General features: G+C 43.6%; 1 protein-coding gene across 4 annotated transcripts in view; it reads right to left on the bottom strand.

The window, feature by feature from the left end:
* The window catches only part of SPATA7 (spermatogenesis associated 7), an 87,524-nt gene that overhangs the window by 14,964 nt on the left and 50,573 nt on the right, over positions 1-21,987 (bottom strand). For all 4 annotated transcript variants that reach the window (XM_074956081.1, XM_074956080.1, XM_074956083.1 and 1 more), the window contains 2 exons: positions 7,684-8,165; positions 5,143-5,209 (listed from right to left, as the gene is read on the bottom strand). In XM_074956081.1, coding sequence (XP_074812182.1) covers positions 5,143-5,209; positions 7,684-8,165 — 549 coding nt within the window. The remainder of the gene's footprint in view (positions 1-5,142; positions 5,210-7,683; positions 8,166-21,987) is intronic.

Genomic DNA, 21,987 nt, shown 5'->3' with positions numbered 1-21,987 from the left:
AGGTGCAGTGCTGCCAGGTTCAGGTGCAGAAGATTGCCATGGTTCTGGGACAGCAGATCTGGCCAGAGAGGCAGCTGCAGTGGGACCACCATCGACAGGTCCAGCAGCATGCCGAACCAGTGCTGGTGACGCCAAGCCGGGGCTTTTAGGATTACCTTCACCCTGTCCTGTTTGATCATCATGAGGACTCTGTGGATTAACGGCACTGATGGGAAGGAGTACATCAGGGCCCCCGACCACGGGGGTAAAAAGTCGTCTGACAGGGAGCCTCTGTCGATCCCTCAAATCAAGCAGAACACATGGCATTTCCTGTTCTGACGAGAAGCAAACAAGTCCACTTGGGCAGTTTCCCTCCTTTGGAAGATCATGCTGACCGCCTCCGGATGAAGTGACCACTCATGGTGAGACAAGAAGGTTCTGCTGAGGCGATCTGCTAATACATTCCAGGTCCCCAGGAGGTGCACAACCACAAAATGAATGGCATGCTGCACACAGAAGTCCCAGAGCCATAGGGCTTCCTGGCAAAGGGCTGTCGACCTGGCTCCACTTTGTTTGTTGATATAAAATTTCGTGAGACAGCGGAGTGTTTGTGAGACGGCAAGGCGAGCTGAGCAGAGCTGTTCATGAGACGGCGGAGTGGAGTGTTCGTGAGATGGCGAGCTGTGCAGAGCGGACCCGGTCATGAGACAGCGGAGCAGAGCAGAGCCCTGTGGGGCAGTCAGCTTCAGGACACGTAAGGTGCCCCTTACCTCTTTCCCCCACACACAGGCACATTTTAGCCAGACTGGGGAGTAACACTATGCAGATGAACTTTTGAACTCTGGGGCTGGACTTTTTGGACTTTGGGTGATTTGTGGATTGCTGGACTCAAGAGATGTTTGGGTTCTGGGACTCAAGAACCCGAGGGAAAGGATGTGGCCCAATTTGCTGGGGTGGGTCTTTGCTCATGGTTTGGTTAATAAACACTAGTTGTGGTGTTTCCCCAATTTAATGCTGATGTCGTTTACCTCATGTTATTAAAGATTCTCTGCTACACCGAGACTCTGTGCTTGCGAGAGGGGAAGTATTGCCTCTTTGAAGCGCCCAGGGGGTGTGTAAGATTCTCCCAGGTCGCTGGGTGGGGGCTCAAGCCACTTTTGCATTTGCTTTGATGAGAGGGAACCCCGGTGTACTGAACCCGGCCCTTGCTGCTATCAACTTGGCCTGGCAGAAGGGTTACAGAAGGGTGAGAAAACCTGGATTTGTGCTGGAAATGGCCCAACTTGATTATCATACACATTGTAAGGAGAGTGATCGCTTTAGATAAGCTATTACCAGCAGCAGAGTGGGGTGGGAGGAGGTATTTTTTCATGCTTTGTGTGTATATACACTTTCCACAGTATGCATCGATGAAGTGAGCTGTAGCTCACGAAAGCTTATGCTCAAATAAATTAGTTAGTCTCTAAGGTGCCACAAGTACTCCTTTTCTTTTTGCGAATACAGACTAACACGGCTGTTACTCTGAAACATAAAATTTCACGGTGGTGTCGTCTGTCAGGACTTGTACCACTCTGCCCTTCAAGTGGGACTGGAAAGTCTGGCAGGCCAAATGAACCGCTCTGAGCTCCCTGACATTTATGTGGAGAGAGCGATCGTCCCGCAACCAGCAGCCTTGTGTGCTGAGCTTGCTCAAGTGGGCTTCCCAGCCCAGGTCCAAGGCATTGGAAACCAAGGTCAGCAACTAGGACAGGGCCGCGAAGGAACCCCCTCCAACACCGATTCGGTGTCCAACCATTATTCCAGTGACAACCGAATGTGGTTGGCACCCTGACTACCAGGTCTAGATCATGCCTTTTGGGAGTGTAGACTGACACCAGCCATGCTTGCAGTGCAGGAGTGTAGCCAGACAGCCAGCCCCCCCCCCAGACCAGCATTGCTGGAAACACACGGAAGCCGGAACAGGGCACTTAACATATATTCCAGCACAGCCTTTGAAGCTGTGAAAAGCACAGGTGTGCTGCTACAATGTGCCTCTGGGAACATATACAACGATTGGGCTCACAGCAGGCAGAGGCGCTGTGACAGACATGGCTCTTAGCCCCTACTAAATAGCATGATGCACACACACCAACATCCTAGGTGGGAAAATATTTACCCTAATAAAAGGAATGTCCAGTAGTCGACACTTATTGTTTCTCTCCCTTGCAAGTGTAAACTACTCTTGCGAGAGCTGGCGTCACCCAGACAGACCAGCCTCAATTTGGCATAAGAAAGGAGAAAGAGAATAAAGGAGTACAGAGGTATAAGTAGGGGACCTACAGCACCATGATTTTTGAGTGCTTTTCACTATCTATCTGCTGGTCAGATAAGTGACAGCCTCCCAAGGCTTCTGCAGCTAAGAGGGTCCCTAAGCCTTGTCCCTTATTCGTCTTTCCGCGGAATTGAGTGACCGATCCTGGCTTGGCACCGTTGGAATCGAGAGATGCAAGGAGGGTAAGAAGCACCCACACCTGATCTCCTATCTTTAGTGTACACATATTTTGAAATAGAGCTCTATACTTTGTTTTCTTTCTTTGGGATTGTAGCTTCAGTTTTGTAACTTGTTTGTGTGTGTAACATCTCTACATTTAAATAAGTAGGCACTAGCAATTTTGTAACCACATGATTAGAATCTAGTTTAATAAATTTTGGTAACCATTTATGCATAAGCCTGACTTGTTTCTCTGGTTTACTGTAAAGCAGCCAACACAATTAAAGAACCTCAGCTGTTTTGGCTATAAAGCCTGGCCATTAGGTGAGAGTACTAAGAGCCTAGCGTTGAGTTGTGCCGCCTCCACGGGGCAAACTCTTGGGGCACCTGTCAGTCAATCCTGACTGCCCGCTGCGAAGGAGCTTTGAGCTCTAGCAGTTAAAGTCACGGGTGTGGAGAGGCTCTTAGTGCTGCCATTGGGGCACCTGTCAGTCAGTGTTGACTGCCCGCTGCGAAGGAGCTCTGAGCTCTAGCAGTTAAAGTCACGGGTGGTTAGGACCTTGGGGCATCCGTCAGCCTAGCCCGGGCTGCCCGCCGCGAAGGGACAGTGCGTCCTAGCGGTTAAAGTCACGGATGGTATAAACGGGCATAGCTGGCACCTCACCAAACATCCTTGGCCATCGGCTAACAAGGAGATGGAGCCAGCATGGTAGACCACGTAAGTAAAAGCTGCCATGTGGCCTAACAACCTCAGGCAGGGGTGGGTGGTGATGAGCGGGTGGACCCTTATATGGGAGTTCAAGTCTGACATAGCTTAGAAATGGGCCTCCAGAAGAAATACTCTGGCCTGTGTGGAGTCAAGGACCACCCCTATGAATTCTATCCGTTGCAGTGGTACAAGGATCAATTTATTTTCATTTACTAATAGGCCCAGGTCATGACAGGTAGAACGCACCAGATCGAGACTCCTCTGCACTTGATCCCGTAATCTGCCCTTGATGAGACAATCGTCGATATAAGGATAGATCTGGACCCCTCAACGTCTCAGGTAAGCGGCTATTGGGGCCAGGCATTTTGTGAATACCCGTGTAGCTGACAAGGGGCCAAAGGGCAGCATCATAAAACAGAGGAACCGTCTGAGTCACTGGAAGATGGAAATATGAAAATAAACATCTTTCAAGTTGAGTGTGGCATACCAGTCTCCCGAATCCAGGGAGGGAATGATGGAGGCCAGGGAGACCATGCAGAACTTCAACTTTCTGAGATATTTGTTCAGTCGCCGCAGGTCCAGAATGCGTCTTAGGCCCCCTTTTGCTTTCACGATTAAAAAATAGCAGGAATAAAACCCTTTCCCCCTCATTTCCTGAGGGACCTCTTCCATTGCCCCCAACTGCAGGTGGTTGTCAACCTCCTGAGCGAGGAGTTGCTCATGAGAAGTGTTTGCCAGAGGGCTCTGGCAATCTTTAGGACCCCATCGTGCACCAGAAGCGTGACACGTGCAGGGGCTGATGCGGAGAGCACATTAAACAAGGTGTCCGATTGTGCCACCATCTCCTCCACCTCTAGGCCTCAGTTCGTGGCCATCCTTCGGAGCAGAGATTGGTGCTCCTTAAAATCATCCAGTGGGCTAGCATGAGAGGCTAAAGGGAAAAATCTCCTACAAGGGTGCACGTGAGCGCACACACACCTAGAATGGAATCAACATGAGCAAGCACTCGAAGAAGAAGATGGGGTACAGATCTATCTGATTCAAACAACTGGCATCAATAAAGTCCATACTAAGAGATGGCTCTCAAGATTCCATTTTAGACTACAGCAGGAATTATTTTTATTTTTGAAGTACCAGAAGCTTCTTTACTACACATTCAGGAACTGAGTGGCTTCTCACAAGTTCTTTTTACTTCCCTAACTGAACAGCATATAAAGGCTCCCTCTTAATATTCAGGTTCATGTGTCTGTCCAGCTCTCAAACATACATTCAAGCACGAGTGCTAAAAATCCTTACAGAATCCATCTCCAAACAAATTCTCCTGTGCATGATTCTTAAGTCATTTTTTTCAAGAAAATAATTGATTTTTTATTCTTTCCCCCAAAAGATTCCCCATAAGCCTGAAGTCCACACTATTGTTTAATGGGCTGCTACATTCCAGCTTAGAAACAATGCCATTTTTGAGCTATAGTATTTAAAATAAAAGTCACTAAAGATCTGGCTCTGGTTTTCAAATCCCACTCCAAAAGTTCTAGGACTGTGTTCTATGTGTACAAAAATTCCATATATTATGTTGTGGACCTATGAGCTATCTATCTGCCTACCTACAATACTGCACCAACTTCAAGTGTACAGTCTCATGTTTAATGATACTGGGCCAAGTGTCTGCATTCTTATCTGTATCTCAATTTCATGTGTGTATATTTACATGTGCTTATCAGTAAATGTCACATACTACACATAGGTTTTAAAAAAACTAGTTTTTCAGAATCTATTTCAATTTTCCATATTCTTTCTTATCATTCCAGCTCATTCCTTTGGAACTAGTAGCTTGACACACACCAAATTAATCTGTCACCCATCTAGAATATGAAATTTAATTCGGTTTTACACTGTAGTGGCAAAGATAAAATATGGGTTCTCTGCATGGTAGAGCATATAGCCAAAACACCTCAGTGATTGACAGAGATATTGTTTGTATTACCTGTGTTATGATCTTCTGCAGTATGGTAGCATCTTTTCTCTCAGGTTCTCTGGCGTCAGATTGAAAACTACGAAGTTTAAAAAGAATATTAGACAGATCTCTCAGAATATACATGCCTCATAGTCGAAACAGCTGTTTTCTATATAGATGGACAGAGATTTTCAAAGCCACCTACAAGATCTAGACACTTGATTCCCATCAATTTTAAAGGGTATTGGGCATTCAAAACCTTTAGACATCTTTGAAAATCTTTGCTATAGCTTTGACTCTCATAATGAAACTAAGAGTCAATTTTCAATGATGGCAATATTTAAGGTAATAAAGTCATATCCAGATCATCCAAATTAATCTGCTGACTGCATAGCAAAATGTTCAGAATAATTGTCTGGGATTGGGAGTGGAGACTACCCAAAAAATTAATATAAAATGCAATGGGGCCATTATGTAACCTACACACAGCAAGTCAATAGTACAAATATGAAACGTGGTAAATTACTACAACTGCAGTCTTCTAAATTCCAAAATATATGGAATAAAATAAGCAAAGACCAATCACCTCCAAGTACAGGGTAGAGTACAGGAGATGCTTGCACTGCTACTGCCCGTGTTTTTAATAAAACGAGGGCTTGAGTGTCCAGTTTGCCCAATATACCACCCTTTGTGAGCATGAAATTAACTTAAATATGTCACATAAACTTCAACTGCTAAGGAAAAAAGAATTAAAAGTAGAAAGTAACTGACATTCTCAAAAAGGTTTATGAAAGACTTGTGGTAAGAAGCATAAATCAAATGATATTGGGAATCCTGATCTTTGTTTAAATGATCAGACTTAATCAGCAGTGGTTCATGTATTAGAACAAAAGATATTTGATTCCAAATGTCTTAATACAACTATTTAAAACAGCCAAACTTTATCTTTTCCATCTGCAGCAAAAAGGCATATTGAAGAGAGGGGCACAGGTATTTATTTTAAATATACATTAAAATGCCTATTCTCCTCTAGGTATCAATGGAAACTTCATCTAAGTGATCTATCTATCTGTCTATAAAAAGGGACAATCTTTCCCGAATTTTAATGTCTAAAGGTGTTTTAGCATTTTATCTGTGGTGAAGTATATTGCCATTAGACCATATTACTTTAGTCACAATCTCTATCAAAAGGAAGAGATGACATTAACAGAGGTAAAGGAAGGAGGAAAAGCTCACAGAGTTTCTTGCAAATGTTTTGTTCAGTCATTTCATTACATCCACCAGGCAAGCCCTGGTTCCAAATCTGGAACCCTACTTGAATAACCTAGGAAGTTGACAGAGGCTGAGCTCTTCCTACCTCAATATTCCCAAGATTTTGGAAAATAATTCTCCTGCTTTAGAGTCAAGTGCTTTCAGGGGTGCTGCACTTGCCACTTGCAATCCAATAGTATGGATTTCAGTCCTGATGCTACGGGGTGCTGAGCCGCCTGAGCTCCCATTGACTTCAGTGGGAATGGAGCCCATTCAGCATCTTGCATATTGGCCCCACAGTGGTGATACTCTATCCACTGTTTCCTCAAAACATGCACATGCACAGTATCTCTCTCATTTAAAGGTGCTCGGAAACTATGCTGATGGACATGGTAAAAACCCTAGGCAGGATAGATAGCTCAGACAAGAGAGAGGAGCATTAGGGATGTAGGCCCTGAGGCGACTAAGGTCCCTAAGACTATAAGAAACGTACTTTAGAAGGAAAAATCTAACAACAAAAATTCAGCCTATGTGAACATTTTATACAAAATAAAATTGCCTTCTCCTGCATTAACATGTCCACTGCTCCAAGCAGCAGCACGGTGCAAGAAAAAGCAATTTTATCTTGTATAAAATGTTCACACAAACTGTATCTTAAAATGTTTCAACTAAAAATAGAATCACATATCTTAAAAAAGAAAAAAAAAAAGAGGCATTAAGAGATATATTTATTCAAGGGGAAAAAGGCATTCTGGGTGAGATTTCAAAAAGGGATGGAGAGTCAATTAGGGAGGCACCACAGTACTCTCTATATAGGCTGCAGGAGCTGCAGAAGGGAGGGCTCATGTGTAAAACTGTGAGAGAACACAGAAAGAAAGCCAGTGTAAAAAACAGCAAGAGCAGGGAGGAGAACAGATATATGAGGAATGAGTCTCCACTTTCTTGTACCTTGTGTTGGCATTGATATCAGTGCAAAGTGCATGTAGAATACTACCATTTGGGTCTGGTAGCATTTGAAATCCAGAATGCATAGCTGTAAATAGTGACACAAATTAAAAGGGAGTAGAGAATCATGTCCACAGTCTATGATACAGACTGGGGCAGGTCTTTGGAGGGTTCTTTAACACAAGCGACCAAATTCTGCTCTAATTTACACTAGCGATAGATCTGAAAGAACTGTAGTGATTTCAATTAAATTATGCTGGATTTGCACCTGTATAGATGGGAGAAGACTTCAATGCAGTATGTAGCTTTATGAAGATCCTGACATGATTAACACTTAAATAACACTATTTTAAAATTATATTTTAGTCTCTGTACCTGCTCAAATCAGTTTGTGTTTCTGCTTCCACCTGCTGCTTGGGGGGGTCCTTCCTTTTTATTTTAGCAGGAGTGTAATATCTATACTGTGACAGGAAGGATTTAGCATCTGATTTTAAGGTGCGTGGAGTGAATGGTTGATGGCTGTCAGTAAAGTGGTCAGAGTGCCTATCTAGGAGATCCCCGCTGTACACTTTGGATTCAGTATCCTGATGCTTGTGAGAAGGACTGATGTTCACAACACTTTCAGCAGAAGAACTGTATGAAACTCCATAGTATTTTCTTTGCGGACTTGAAGCACTGACACTTGAATTAGAGATCGAGGCATTAGATGTTTTCCGAGTATCTTTTCTAGCACATTTTGCAGGGTTGGGAAGATCCAGGCCTTGCCTGTCCGAAGACAATAATGATCTAGACAAATACTTCTGTGCATTTTGTGCATGAGGAGATAGCTGGTCATTGGCTTCTACTTCAAGTGAACTCTAAAAAAACACAAATGATAATGTTCTGTGAAATGACTGCCTAACTGGTTTATTTTCAAGAGATTACATGGAGCACATCTAAAGTATGAGGCACATGAAGAGTGTCAAAGAGCAACTATTTATCTCAGAAAATCAGTGTGAACAATTGGTTTGACCCAAAATAAAGGAAATAGTTAAATATGAAATAATTATAAATTATGAAATTTAACAACATTTAACAAATTACACTTATTATTAATACAGTAAAATGTCTGTACACTTCTACTCTGAAAAGTGTCAAGGTAAAAACTGCACATCCTTATTCAATAGATAGGCTCCCTGTGGGCTTTAGAGACAACAGTATAGTAATCTTTACTACCATTAGCACTGCAGAACCAACACAGACAGGTAGGGAATAGTGAGTTGGATTCTACTCTTTCTTGTGCATAACCAACAGAACTGTCTACAGAATTTCAATCATTTACACCAGTGCAAAAAGCCACTGAAGACAATGATGTTGTACAGGTGTAACTGAAGGCCTGGACTGATTTGCAGAACACCTTCATTGCCGAGGATGATGTGTAAGAAAGAAAACCCCTAGCGTAACTCTCAGATCCCAGGTTGAAGTTTGCCAGTAAGAAAGAACATCTGACTCTGCAGCTCAGGCTGTGGTTTTAACCAAGCTGGAGGTGTTTTCTATAAAGATTTTGCATTTCAATAAAGTCAAATGTGTTAGCAAGAAGCACCAATGGTGGCATTTTAATCACCTCCAAACAGTGAAGGATTTTAAAGCTCAAAGGTTGTAGATTGGATACTAAAAATTAAATGTGATGCCTACAATCAGAACATCCATCCAAACGCTGAGGTGCCATCTTACATATAGCCTTTGTATAGACTAGAAACTGGACTAGAGATGTCCAACCTTTTCAGTCTGAGGGCCAACCATATTTCAAAAAGGTCTAAGGACCACAATCAATGCTTTGGCACAGGTTCTCTGACCTATTCAGCTCCCTCTGTGCTGCACAGAAAGAGAAAGATGAGTAGAAACTACCCACAATTCCCCTGCATGGTATTCCCACACCAGGGGGTATCCTCTCGCAGGTATGTTGCTGGCATAGCCTGCTTCTATGCCCCTCTCCTCACTGTTCCTTGCTGGATTCCTGCTATCCTCAGATGGTGCATTATCCCCAAGGTGACCATTAGCAGGTGGTGCAACTTAGAGCCATTTGAGAGCTGCTCTAACTTGGGCTGGGGCACAGAATTAAGGAGCCATAATTGGTTGTTGGTTCTCAGCTTCTCCATTTTATCCCCTCTCCTGGGCTGTCTTAGGTGGCTGCCCGGGTGAGAGGAGCCATTTTTTGATAGACGCTGCTGTAGGCTCTGGCAGAACCAGTCTTGCTCCTGTCCTGCTCTCCATTGGCCTTCTTTGGCCCAGCAGGGAAAAGGGAAAGGGAGCAACCGGAGTTACTCTCTTTTGTCTCCGTGTTATGCAACAGGCAGCCAGCTGGGGCAGCTCATAAGCAGCTGTAGCAGGGAAGGAACAGAAGCTGTTCAGCGCACTCCTAGATTACATTTGATTTGCTCTGGGGCTCCAAGGGAAGCAGTGGGAGGCAGCTGGGGAGATAGTATCTCTGTGGCATCCCCTAAAGCAGTGGTTCTCAAAGCCGGTCCACCGCTTGTTCAGGGAAAGCCCCTGGCGGGCCGGGCCGGTTTGTTTACCTGCTGCGTCCGCAGGTTCGGCCGATCGTGGCTCCCACTGCCTCCAGGCCAATGGGGGCTGCAGGAAGGGCGGCCAGCACAACCCTCGGCCCGTGCCGCTTCTCACAGCCCCCATTGGCCTGGAGCAGTGAACCGCGGCCAGTGGGAGCGGCGATCGGCCGAACCTGCGGACGCGGCAGGTAAACAAACTGGCCCGGCCCACCAGGGGCTTTCCCTGAACAAACGGCAGACCGGCTTTGAGACCCACTGGCCTAAAGTGATGGGGTTGATTCAAACAATTCAGCTTAAAAAATATATTTCAATTCACAACCAAATACATGTTTTCTTCCTTATACAGTCGCCTTCAAAGGTCACAATTTAAGGCCTTGCAGGCCACCAGCTGAACTCCGGTGTACTAGACACAAACTCAGGATGACGAATGGTGCTGGGTAAAATGAGATGTAACAGTGCAGAGATGGATAAACTCTTTCTGTTGCACTGGGATGAGACTAAATATATTGTTTACCAACCTGCTCCACCAAAGGGCAGGCAGTAAACATTTGAGTTTCAGGTTGGACTAGAAGGATAGAAAAACTGCTAGTGACTCTGCTAACTGGCAAGAGTTATTTCTAACACTTTATTAACTCCAAGGCCAAGCTGCAGCTAGGAAACTGACTCAGAAGCTTACAGACAACCACCACTTGCCAAAAACTTAAATATAGAACAATCTGAAATCGGTTAAGTATAAACTATGTGAGGGAGGAGGGCACAACACATACTATATGTATTAAAACTGCTCACTAGGATAGCCTTGAGAGAGAAACATCTCATTTGCATGTAGGCCCACGGGAAAAGCCACAAGGATACGGTGTTAGTCTAGCACATCTCCTTATCATACTGTATAAACAATATAATGCAGCACTCAATCTAAAAGAGCAACTTAGAAAACCTGCCAGGTTAGTTCACTTTAAACTGATGAGGCTTCTTAAAATGAGGGATTCATTGTTTGTTACACTCAATGGGCCTGCCTGTCTAGCATTCATATAATCAAATGTAAAATGTAAATACATGTAAAGACAGAAAAGGGGTTTCTGAAGGACAGAATTTAATTCATTAGGCTAATTCGTTACCAGATTTCTTGTGAATTTGAAGTTTAGGTTCAGACAGGCGGAAGTAGAAACCTTTCATATGATATATATTCAACATATGAATTAGGAATAGGTAGATCAGAAGACACTGGTATATGACTAAAGATGAGGAAGCATATACAGTACTTTACAAGCGATAAAAGAAGGGAGCCAAGGCAGTTGATTTTATGAATAAAATACACTCAGGAATGTGTATGAGTTTAAAATTATCTTAAACATCTAGCTCCTTATACAGATTAATTAAAATAATATTCAATTCAGTCCATCAGCAGGCTTTCATACAAATGATTACAGATTATCACGTGACAAAGCCTTGATTCTAAGCAATGTCCTACTCACAAATGCCACATGATTAACGCCACATTTTAGTCACGGGCATTTTTTGTAAAAGTCATGGACAGGTCACAGGCAATAAACAAAAATTCACGGCCCGTGACCTGTCTTGTACTATATACCCCTGACTAAATCTTAAGGGGGCCTCCCGGGGGTGCTCGGGAGGGGGGGCGGTCCGAGGGATGCCACAGGTTCTCTGGGGGGAGCAGCCCAGGACCCCTGCTTGTGCTCAGCGGTGAGGGCTGCGGGGCTGGCAGGCTCCCTACCTGGCTCCGCGTGGCTCCCCAGATGTGGCAACACCCCCCCCCTCAGCTTCTAGGCAGAGGTGCGCCCAGGCAGCTCTGAGCACTGCCTCCGCCCCATGCTCCGGCTCTGCAGCTCCCAAAGCCCTAACTATTTCTAAAAGTTCCCAACAGTACATTTTCTGCTCTCTTATGTACACCTAAGCAATGACAGTTTTTCTGAGTTCCAGGAAATGTGCCTTTTTGCTGTATAAATGATGTTGCACTATCTCCTAATAACTGTGCTATTAACCCCTGTGTCACCAATAGCCCATTTTTGCACTCTCAGAACTCCATGGTGTTTTAAACTAAAATTTCAGGTGACAAACATGCTTTTTGTGGTATTTTGTGGTAATAGCTTTAAAACAAACAAAGAAAACTTCTCTCTAGAAAGACCATCAAAAATAAATCACAGTACACATTGCTCACATATAACATGATATTTCCCTTTGCCTTCATTACACTTTTCTCCAAATTTAATACAAATGTTACTTTTCTAGTGAGAACAACCATTTGAGATATGTTTACATGCTAATAACTAGAGCAAACAGCTTATATATTTACAGTTAGTAGGGATGCAATGCACCCTTCTTTGTGGTGTTTCACATGAACCAACTTAATTGTGCTGTAGTAGTAAAATTAAGTGCTGAACTGGTAACTTGCAGTAACAATGCCAAACAAATGCCTGTGTTAGCAACCAGTATAATAAAGTTTACTACATGATTGTTTGGATATAACATAATTGCAGCTATAATTTGGTGCTATGGAAAACAGATAAGACTGGAATGTTTCAGAATCCACCTATATGAATGTTTTGGAGAGCAAATTCCAAACCCTCTAGTATTTACATAAACAACAACAACTTTGTTTTTGTTGTGCAATGTATATTTGGTGCTCTTATTTTTTAAAATAGCTTAAGGAGTTGCAGCATAAATCAAACTTTAGAAGCACTTGGTACATATGACAACTTAATCAAATCTAAAATAAAATAGAGTAATGACTTTTTGTTGTTAAGGGTGATGGGTCAATTATTGTGCTGACTCTATCTCATGAAAATACATTGGACCCAATCCTGAGATCCTCTGAGCTGAGTGAAAGGGGTGTCAACTAGTGCAAAATTAGGCCCTGCTATTTGCATGCACTTTACTCCTATGTGTACAACAAACTGATTCTGATGTTTAACAATTCTTTTTGTATAAGCAAACTAATTTATAGATTTATATCTGTATGTGTATATATATTCATTTATATTACGATGTCATGAATCTACTTAACATTAACGATTTATCTAACCGTGATAATATGGCTAATTTTACACGATACTACAAATATTCAGTGTGAGACTGCATGAGAGATTTTACTCTATGCATCAAACAAAACTAAACAATTTTAAATAAATAATGGAAACCCCATTGTTTGGGACATGTAAAACTAGACTGAATATGGTACTGGAAAATATACTGTAAGGGACAATCCTGAGCTGACTTCTCTTTCACTTCTATTTTCTATGAGCTGACTGCGTATGAATGACAAACTTACAACTCCTATGTTCGTACAAACACAACCTTACTAAGGCTACTTCTACGATACATACCCACACTAATTTTAATATAGCTAGCTCACAATAGCACTGACGTGGCAGTGCAGGCTTCAGCATGGACTGCACAAAAACAATGCACCTAGGTGAAGTCATGCAGGCCTGCGCATCCTCACTGCTATTTTTAGTAATCAAGCTAGATTACACCTAGTACAGGTTCATCTATGTGAGCTACAAATCACACCTGTAGCTGCAGTGAAGACGTAGCCCGAGACAGGTAGTTTTCACAGAAGTTAAAAAATGCTTCCAGAAAATATGTGAATAACTACTACCAATAATAATCATGAGGTACTGAATTATCTGAATGTCAGTAGTCACAATTTTGTGACAAGTGCATTAGTTACAGAGCAAGGCCCTGACCCTGCTGCGAGCTCTGTACCAGTAGACCCCTGAACCTACACTGAAGCCATGGAAACAAGCGTCTGTCCATCAGAACAGAACAAATTGCAGATCAAGGCCTCAGCTTGCTAAGTGGTGGGCAAAAGATGCACACAATAAGCTGGGGAGAAATGGATTTGCCTCTAAATTATTTTTATTTTCAAAAGGAAAGTGTTATTGCTTAACCAAAAACCCACCTTGATGTCACAGATGCCTCCTAAAATCGGGCTAGTTCATTGAAAAGATTTGCTTTTATACAAAGGTGTAAATTCATCCCCGAATGAAGCCAGCAGAAGTGCACCAAGGATGAATTTGTCTCAGGGAATTAATTTTTGCTGTAGTTGAGGGTCTAGAATAGGACAGCACATCTTCTAATGGGCAGAAAACAAGCTTCATGATTTATATCTTTGTAGGTAATCATCACAAAATTTAATATTTTTACAAGCTAAGTAAAGGATGGAATTATAAGATGTATTCTCATGTTTGCTATAGAGAGCAGTTCACAGTTTAATATTCATTCATTCAGCTGACTAAAAAATATTTGCAATACTCGTGACAGCAACAAGAGCCTTGCGGACTTTAGAGAGTTTCCTTTAATGAGATTATTTAGGCACTTTGAAAGCTATACTATCAAAATGCAGAAGCTGCAATTTTGTATCATTTTGAACTTCTAGTTCTTTTAGCTTGAGACAACCTGAGTTGTAATAGCTACTTACAGATGCCTGTGACAGGCAGGGGTGCTGGAACAGTTTGTATAGTGGGGGTGCTGAGAGCCATTGAACCAAACTGTAAATCCTGTATATAATGGAAATCACTTAAAGGCAGAAGGTGGGGCAGCATCCCTAGTTCCAGCACCTATGACGGCAGGTCTGACTTGTGCTTGACATATCTGAAGAGTAGCTTGCTTGAATAGAGCAGAAAATAAGATCTCGTCTGGTAAATATTAGTATTTTACATAATCTGTGCTCCCATCACCCCTTGTACATACTATCAGTCCATCTAATTACACTCTGATATTTACTTAATGAATGAATAAAATGAGGGAGCAAATTCACACAAACCTGTTTCTGTCATTCAGGGGTGGTCAGACTAGAGCCTTAGGGATCTAATTTGTTTGCAAGCCAATATTTTAACATTCATGATTTTTCTCATTTTACAAAATACCCTGTTGTGGCGGTTCAATGACAAGACAGAACACAGCTTTAAGCAAGCAAACAGGCTGGTCTGCTAACGGACTGGACTGATCCTGTCAGCTTTCCACCCTCTCCTTTATTCTTTCTCTCCCCCCGCGCATTGCATTCTCCAACAGATAAAAGGAATACACTGGCTTTGTTTAACATTCTTATTTACCAATTTCTATCTACCGCATTCCTTGCTCTCGGGCCTTGAGCCCAGTCCTGGGAGGCTTCCCACGGTTCATGTCATCAGGGCGAGATTCCAAGGTTCATGCCCTTGAGAGGAGCTGTGTGTGCACAGCTCCAGCACAACACTCCGGGTGTACCCTGAATGTTGCCAAGCGCATGAACCCTGTATGAATCCCACACCCTGTAGTGTTGGTATTCATATGTACGGTAATATTTTTGACAGTAATCTGTTATGCAATATTCAGATTGTATAGTGTGATATATTCCTGTCTTCAACAAGTAGACATAGGTTAAATTTGTTAACTAGAGATATAACTAAATGTATATGTGAAAATGTATGAATTTGGACTTCGAGCATAAAAAAATGTGGTTGACACCATGCAGCCAGGAAGGAATTTTCCATTTGTATTTAAGTGTTCGCAATGTAAATATGGGTTTTTATTTTAATACTTTAAATGGTATTTTTGCTTTCCTTAGGAGTTCATTTATTTAATACAGAAAATACTAATTTGAGTATAACATATCTTGAGAATGTTAATAGCAATATAACAATAAATATTTAGGACAAGACATCGGACTAGGCAATTATAGCTATAAATGCATGCACAGTGCATCTGAAATTAACAATATAGATAAAAACTTAATACCATTTCCTAATACGTATTTCATATGCACAAACAGCTTTCCATCTGGTCATAGCTGTCATTTTATAACTAGATTTTCTGAAATTCAGCAAAGCACATACTACACATTAAGAGCTACCAGCCAGTTTTGTGCCATCTCTCTCTTGAAAAAAACCCTGCAACAATAATTGAAAATGGGAAATGTGTTGGACCTGATTCTTTCCTCATTTACATGGCTTTTACACACCAGTGTAATTTCACTGACTTCAATATATTTTCATCCTCTAATAACTTAAGTGGTTGAAGGGATTTATTCTCCAGAAGAAAGAACCCCAGGAATGAAGCTGGCATCCAGGTTTGGCTTTTGGCATGGCTGATATCTTGAAAATTTCCTCATCTCAGAACTTGTGAGTCAGAAGCACCCACTAGCAGGGTTGTCTGAGGATCAGCTAAGAAATACCTAGCCTTGCTTGAATCACAGATTTGTCTCATGGTAGGATCAGCCCAGCTACGCATCCTTTATAAAATGAGCTCCAGTTTGATGCCTGTGGGTTTTTTAGATGAGGGCTTACAAACCAAAGTCTGTTCTGCCTTGGCATCAAAGATGCCATGGCACTTGTCACAAGGGCAAGGATTTCTACTGGGGTAAAACCTCCCCACCCTTGCTCCCTGTGTTGTGTACTATGCTACTGTGCTATCTTCCTGGTTGCTGCTATCTACCCTGAGGATGGTTGCATTTCAGTGGTGCTCTGCGTAGATGGATCGTACAGTACTTTGGGAGCCTTTTGGAGAAAGGCAGTATATAAGTTGTTGTTATGAATGTCATCTGCAGGTGAAATTGAAAGAAGTCAGCACTCCTGATAGCTTTGGCTGACTTTTAAATGGAGAAACTGATAAGATTTATAGAAAACCACAAACTAAACCCGCATGAAAAATGCTATTCCTCTGGGATTTCTCTCTGCTGGAATGGTATTTGGATTCTAATCCACGGCTGCTTTAGAAAAGAAAAGTCACAGGCTTAGGTGTTAATATAACCTTCAGATCCAGGGAGTAGATTTGTCAAACTCAAAAACTGCTATTGAATAACCCTGATTGTACAAAACAAGCCACAAAGCTTCCTGTGTGTTTGACTCTCTGCGTAACTACCGTGCAACAACAGTGTGGCTCTAGAAACCTTAGAAATGCTGAAATATGCAATCTAACACTACATTTTATAGAACAGAGGGAAACCTTTACACCACCTTGGTGAAGAAACACAATGTTACTTTCAGAAACATTAAATTCCATGAAAATTAATAAACCTCTCTGCCCTCCCCAGCTCCTGTGTCCATATACCCTTTTCTGTTGCAGGAAAGCCAATTAAAGTATTTAAAGTAGCTACACTTAAAAAGAACTAAATGTGCCTCACACATTGTGCAGAATGGATGAACAAGGGGGAAGAATTAAGATTGTGTGGACAACCACAAATCTTTCAAATCCTAACATTTAAGTGCTTGACTTTTCAACTTAACTTTCATTCACTTAACGAAGTTTTTTTGCATGTACACATACAATTTTAAGTTGAGTACCTCTTTCTACCTAGGTACTTATATTGTGCTCATCACCATAGTGTCTGAGTATTTTCACTCATATGTACCAACAATCATTAATGTGTTGCTATGGGGACTGGAGAAGGGGAAATGTTAAGAAATGTACTTGTATAATATTTATAAATACAATGAGGGACTTTTAAAAGGAAACATTTAATTTATCATTGTATTAGGCTCAATCCTGAGCTGTGCTGAGTATGAGGAGAAGTAAAGGTGGCGCTACTCCATATTTATGCTTCCCCTGATCCTTGGCCAACCATGGGACAAAACAGCCCCCAGCGTAATTCAGAGCAGCAAAAAGGGAGCTCTAAGTTGTGCTGAGTACAGCAGGTTCCATAGCACATCTCTGCCCCATGACAAATCAGGCAGAACCCTATGTATTCCAATCCACGCCCTATGCCGAGTTACCACACTTATCTCCCCTTCTAAGTGTAGGGCAATGATTGTAGCATTTCAGACACCTGCGTGTGCCAGCGCTTGGTAAATGGGGTCTTAGTATGTAATACTGTGATGAGGCATTTTTATCATCATGAGCTAAATGCTTCCTTTTTAAGCGCACTCATTCTTGTAAAAAATAAGATATGAAATCTGCATGAAGTAACTTCAGAAGTAACAGTTCTGAAATATATTAGTGTTGTTGCGTTTGAGAAACAAAACAGAATATAGTATTACTGTTATAACTGAAGCAATTACAACTAAAGAACTTACTGTATTAATGAATTTAAGTCCTATGCTTAGTTAATTTTTAGTTAAAGTTACACAAAAACAACCCAGCAGTGGGCCATTCTGGTGCAACAAATACTGTATGCATTCACTAACCTGGTTACTCAGTGTATATAACAGGACATGCTGAATAGATCATTTGAGGTATTGCAAGGTGCTTATCAAGTACAGTGATATTCCACTCTTGCTATGCATCTTTTTAGCACCTGGTGGTGTTCCACATTGTTTGCACCAGTATTTCTTACATTTTGATATTTAAATTGATTACCATCATGCCCCATAAACATCTTGTGACTCAATATTCAAGATTTTGCAGTGGTACTAAAAGCAGAAAATTTAAGATCAGCAGTTTCCCCAGGATTTGGGGACAGCACCAACAGCAGTACAATTATATTGCCTGGTGATAATTCTGTGTCCTATCATATTTTTTAATAGGCATGTGTAGAAGTTGTCTTATGGTTACTAGTTACTTATGTATTCTTATGGCTAAAGAAATACAATTTGAGAAGTTAAGTGACCCTCAGGATACATTAGGAGTGATCCAATAGAGCAACAGGAATAAAACTCTCTAGGTACATCAATAAACATAGTAAAATCAATATACTGTCTGGTAAAAGAAACAATATTTAAATATTGCTTTTGCTTTGGTACTGTTGTAGAAAACGAGTCACACCATCTGTTTGGTTCAAACAGTCTGAGGTCCTTTTTATTTGAATACAAGCATGCAGGGAGAGGGAGACAGAGATGGTCACACGCAGGTGCCCCCTGGTCTCTCTCTGCCCTGCCCCTATAATACCAATCTTATATTTTTTTTTATCATTCAAGTCAAATGATACATTTCCTTAATTTTTATCACTAAAGCATTGTTAATAAAGCCTTATAAGGAGCCAAAGTAAAGAGTATCATAACTAGCACTGTGCTAATGCACTTCGTTATTATCAAGATCTGTGGTTTGCTTGTGGCAGCGTTTTGTCTATGGGCTTTTGCAGGTTGGGGGGGGGGGTTGCATATAATGGACAGCTAGGGACTTGAGCTAGGCTAGAGGTTGGCCTAGTTCGTGATCTGGGTCAAAATACCACGGCCCAGCATATGCAAATGCTCTTAGCTTAAACTAAGTCTTATAGGATGCCAGCCTGTAGGCCTCTTGCGTTACCGCTCTTGCCTATGCTGCATATAGTGCATAGATCTTGTCACAGAGTGGGATGGGGTCAGGCCAACAATACCTTCCCCCACAGCACAGATATATGAAAGCCCAATTACTACCACTGCTCGCTTTCTAGCAGGAGCCCCTCCTGCAGAAACATATTCACTTCTTACTAATGCACTGGTGCTTCGATTCACATGATGAAAAATATTTTGTAAATATTTAAGCAAGATTTTCCCTATTATGATCTAATGTCTATCATCAGGTCCACGGCTCAGCTGAAAAGCTGTTAACAGCTGTATTTTTTGTTTTGAATCATGCAGAGAAGGAATTCATGGGAATCTCCTAATGCCAAGTTTTATCTTTTGGGACATCTGCTTCCTGTCTATGTGGAGATTAAAAGATCTCTAGAAAAGGGCCCCAAATAGGTGACATTAAGTATTATCCAATGTTACCTAAACAGGCAAGTCTGCCACGACCACTTCTAAAATATATTATGACTGCCTATTCATATCTGGAAATCTTCACTCAAACATACAGTTGGTTGACTCACACACAAATGCTGGCAAGACTGAGATGTTCTTGTTGACAAGAACATTGATGAAGAGGTACCTACAAGTAATCAGTAGTACTAAGTGACACATACTACTTGAGAGAGCTCTTCTTTGGGGGAGAGGTTAAAACACAGACAAGGAATTACAATGCTCTGACATTGCTATGTCAAAGCACACACTTAAGACACTTAAAAAAATATATAAACTCAGATCCTGTATTTGATGGGGTGTATAGACCACACAAAGATGTCGAAGGTGCCAGAGAGGCATGGGAGGCAGGGCTAGCCGCGCTCTTCTGGCCTTGTCAATCACATATGATAGGCAGGAGGCCTTTAAAAGGGAGGAAACTGCAGTCAGCAAGGGTGGGAAGGGAAGGAGCGGGACTGCCAAGTAGGAGACTGCTGGCATGATCCCAGGAGCCACAGGGAGAACTTCCATCCAGGAGATCTTTATCCCAACCCTATGGGGTGTGTAGTGAACTCCCAGGGAGAGATTTAAGGAGACCCACAAGGAGTAGGGGCCCCTTGTAAGAAGTTAGGAACTAGGAGCCAACCAGTGCAAGTAACTGGCGACACTCAGAGGATGGTGTTCAGCTGTCTGAGTGGTTGTGCAGGGGTGCCACTCCTGGGTGCTGAAGAACTGGTCTCAGCTCCAGTCTATGCAGGCCTGGTGCAGAAGGCCAATTCAGGGGTGGGGTGAGATGAGACCCAAGGGTGACCCAGGGGAGGGGCAATGGATCTGCATTTATGCTGCTCCATTGCCCCCAATGCTCTGTTAGGGTTGCCAGGCGTCCGGTTTTCAACCAGAACGTCTGGTCAAAAAGGGACCCTGGTGGGGCCACTAAAACTCCGGCTGGCCACAATGGCTGGCTCCGCGTGGCTCCCGGAAGCGGCTGCCATGTCCCGCCAGCTCCTAGGTGCAGGGGTGGCCAGGGGCGCTCCATACGCTGCCAATGGGAATCGCAGCTGATGGGAGCTGCAGGGGTGGCGCCTGCAGACGGGCGCAGTGCATAGAGCCCCCTGGCTGCCCCTGTGCCTAGATAGAGGGACATGGCGGCCACTTCCAGGAGCAGCCTGAGGTAAGTGCCGCCTGGAGCCCGCACCCCAAACCCCCTCCCGTGCCCCAATCCCCTGCCCCAGCCCTGAGCCCCCTCCCATGCTCAAACTCCCTCCTGGAGCCTGCACACCCTCCCACACCTCAACCTCCCTCCCACACTCTGAACCCCTTGGTCCCAGCCCAGAGTCCCCTCTTTCACCCCAAAGCCCTCATATCTGGCCCCACCCCAGAGCCCACACCCCCAGCTGGAGCCCTCAGCCCCGCCCCCCATCCACCTGCCCCAGCCCTGAGCCCCCTCCCGCACCCAAACTGCCTCCTGGAGCCCATACCCTACACTCCCTCCACACCCTAACCCCCTTCCCCAGCCCTCAGCCCCCTCCCACACTTTGAACCCCTTAGCTTCAGCCCAGACCCCCTTCCTGAACCCTAAACCCCTCATACCTGGTCCCATTGCAGAGCCCATACCCACAGCCAGAGCCCTCAGTTCCCCCCATCCTCCCTCCCGGAGCCCCCTCCCGCACCCTGAACCCCTCATTTTTGGCCTAACCCCAGAGCCCGCACCCCCAACCCAGAGCCCGTACCGCCCCCCAAACCTCAACCTCCTGCCCCAACCTGGCATCCCCTCCTGCATCCTGAACCCCTCATTCTGGCCCTACCCCAGAGCCTGCACCCCAGCCCAGAGCCTGAACCCCCCGCACACCTCAACTCCCTCCCCAGCCCAGAGTCCTCTCCCAGACTCTGAACCCCTCACCCCACCCCCAGCCCAAAGCTGTCTCCTGCACCCCAAACCCCTCATCCCCGTCTCACCCCAGAGCCTGCATCCCCAGCCAGAGCCCTCACCCCGTCCCACACCTCACCCCCAGCCCAGTGAAAATGAGCAAGGGAGTGAGGGTGGGGGAAAGCGAGTGACTGAGGGAGGGGGGATGGAGTGAGTGGGGGCGGGGCCTCTGAGAAGGGGCGGGGCCTCTGAGAAGGGCAGGGCAAGGGTGTTTGGTTTTCTGCAATCAGAAAATTGGCAACCCTATGCTCCGTACAACCGACAAAGAGAGGCTAGGGTTGTTATTCCATCCCACAGACTGGAATGGCAGCTGGGGAGGGTGCTGTACAATAGCCCTCTGGCCTCGGCGTGTGTGTGAATTTCAACTCTTCAACCTCTGCCTTCAAGGTTTACCCTGAGAAAGAAGGCATTGGGGTGAGGCAGAAGGCCTATTAGGAAAATGCAAGAAAATGACAGCTCAAGAGAAAGCTTGGGGCTAAGGCTAATTTTCATTTTCTTAGAAACTGAGGAAAAACCCAAGTAGTAATAAAAGGGAACAGGGGAGGTTTGGGTTGTACGTGTGTTGAGAGCAGCATGG

This window comes from Natator depressus, chromosome 6 (assembly GCF_965152275.1).
Source record: "Natator depressus isolate rNatDep1 chromosome 6, rNatDep2.hap1, whole genome shotgun sequence".
In the NCBI taxonomy this organism is placed as follows: Eukaryota; Metazoa; Chordata; order Testudines; family Cheloniidae; genus Natator; species Natator depressus.
Note: the sequence above shows the minus strand (reverse complement) of the source record. Positions and strands in the feature narration are given on the sequence as shown.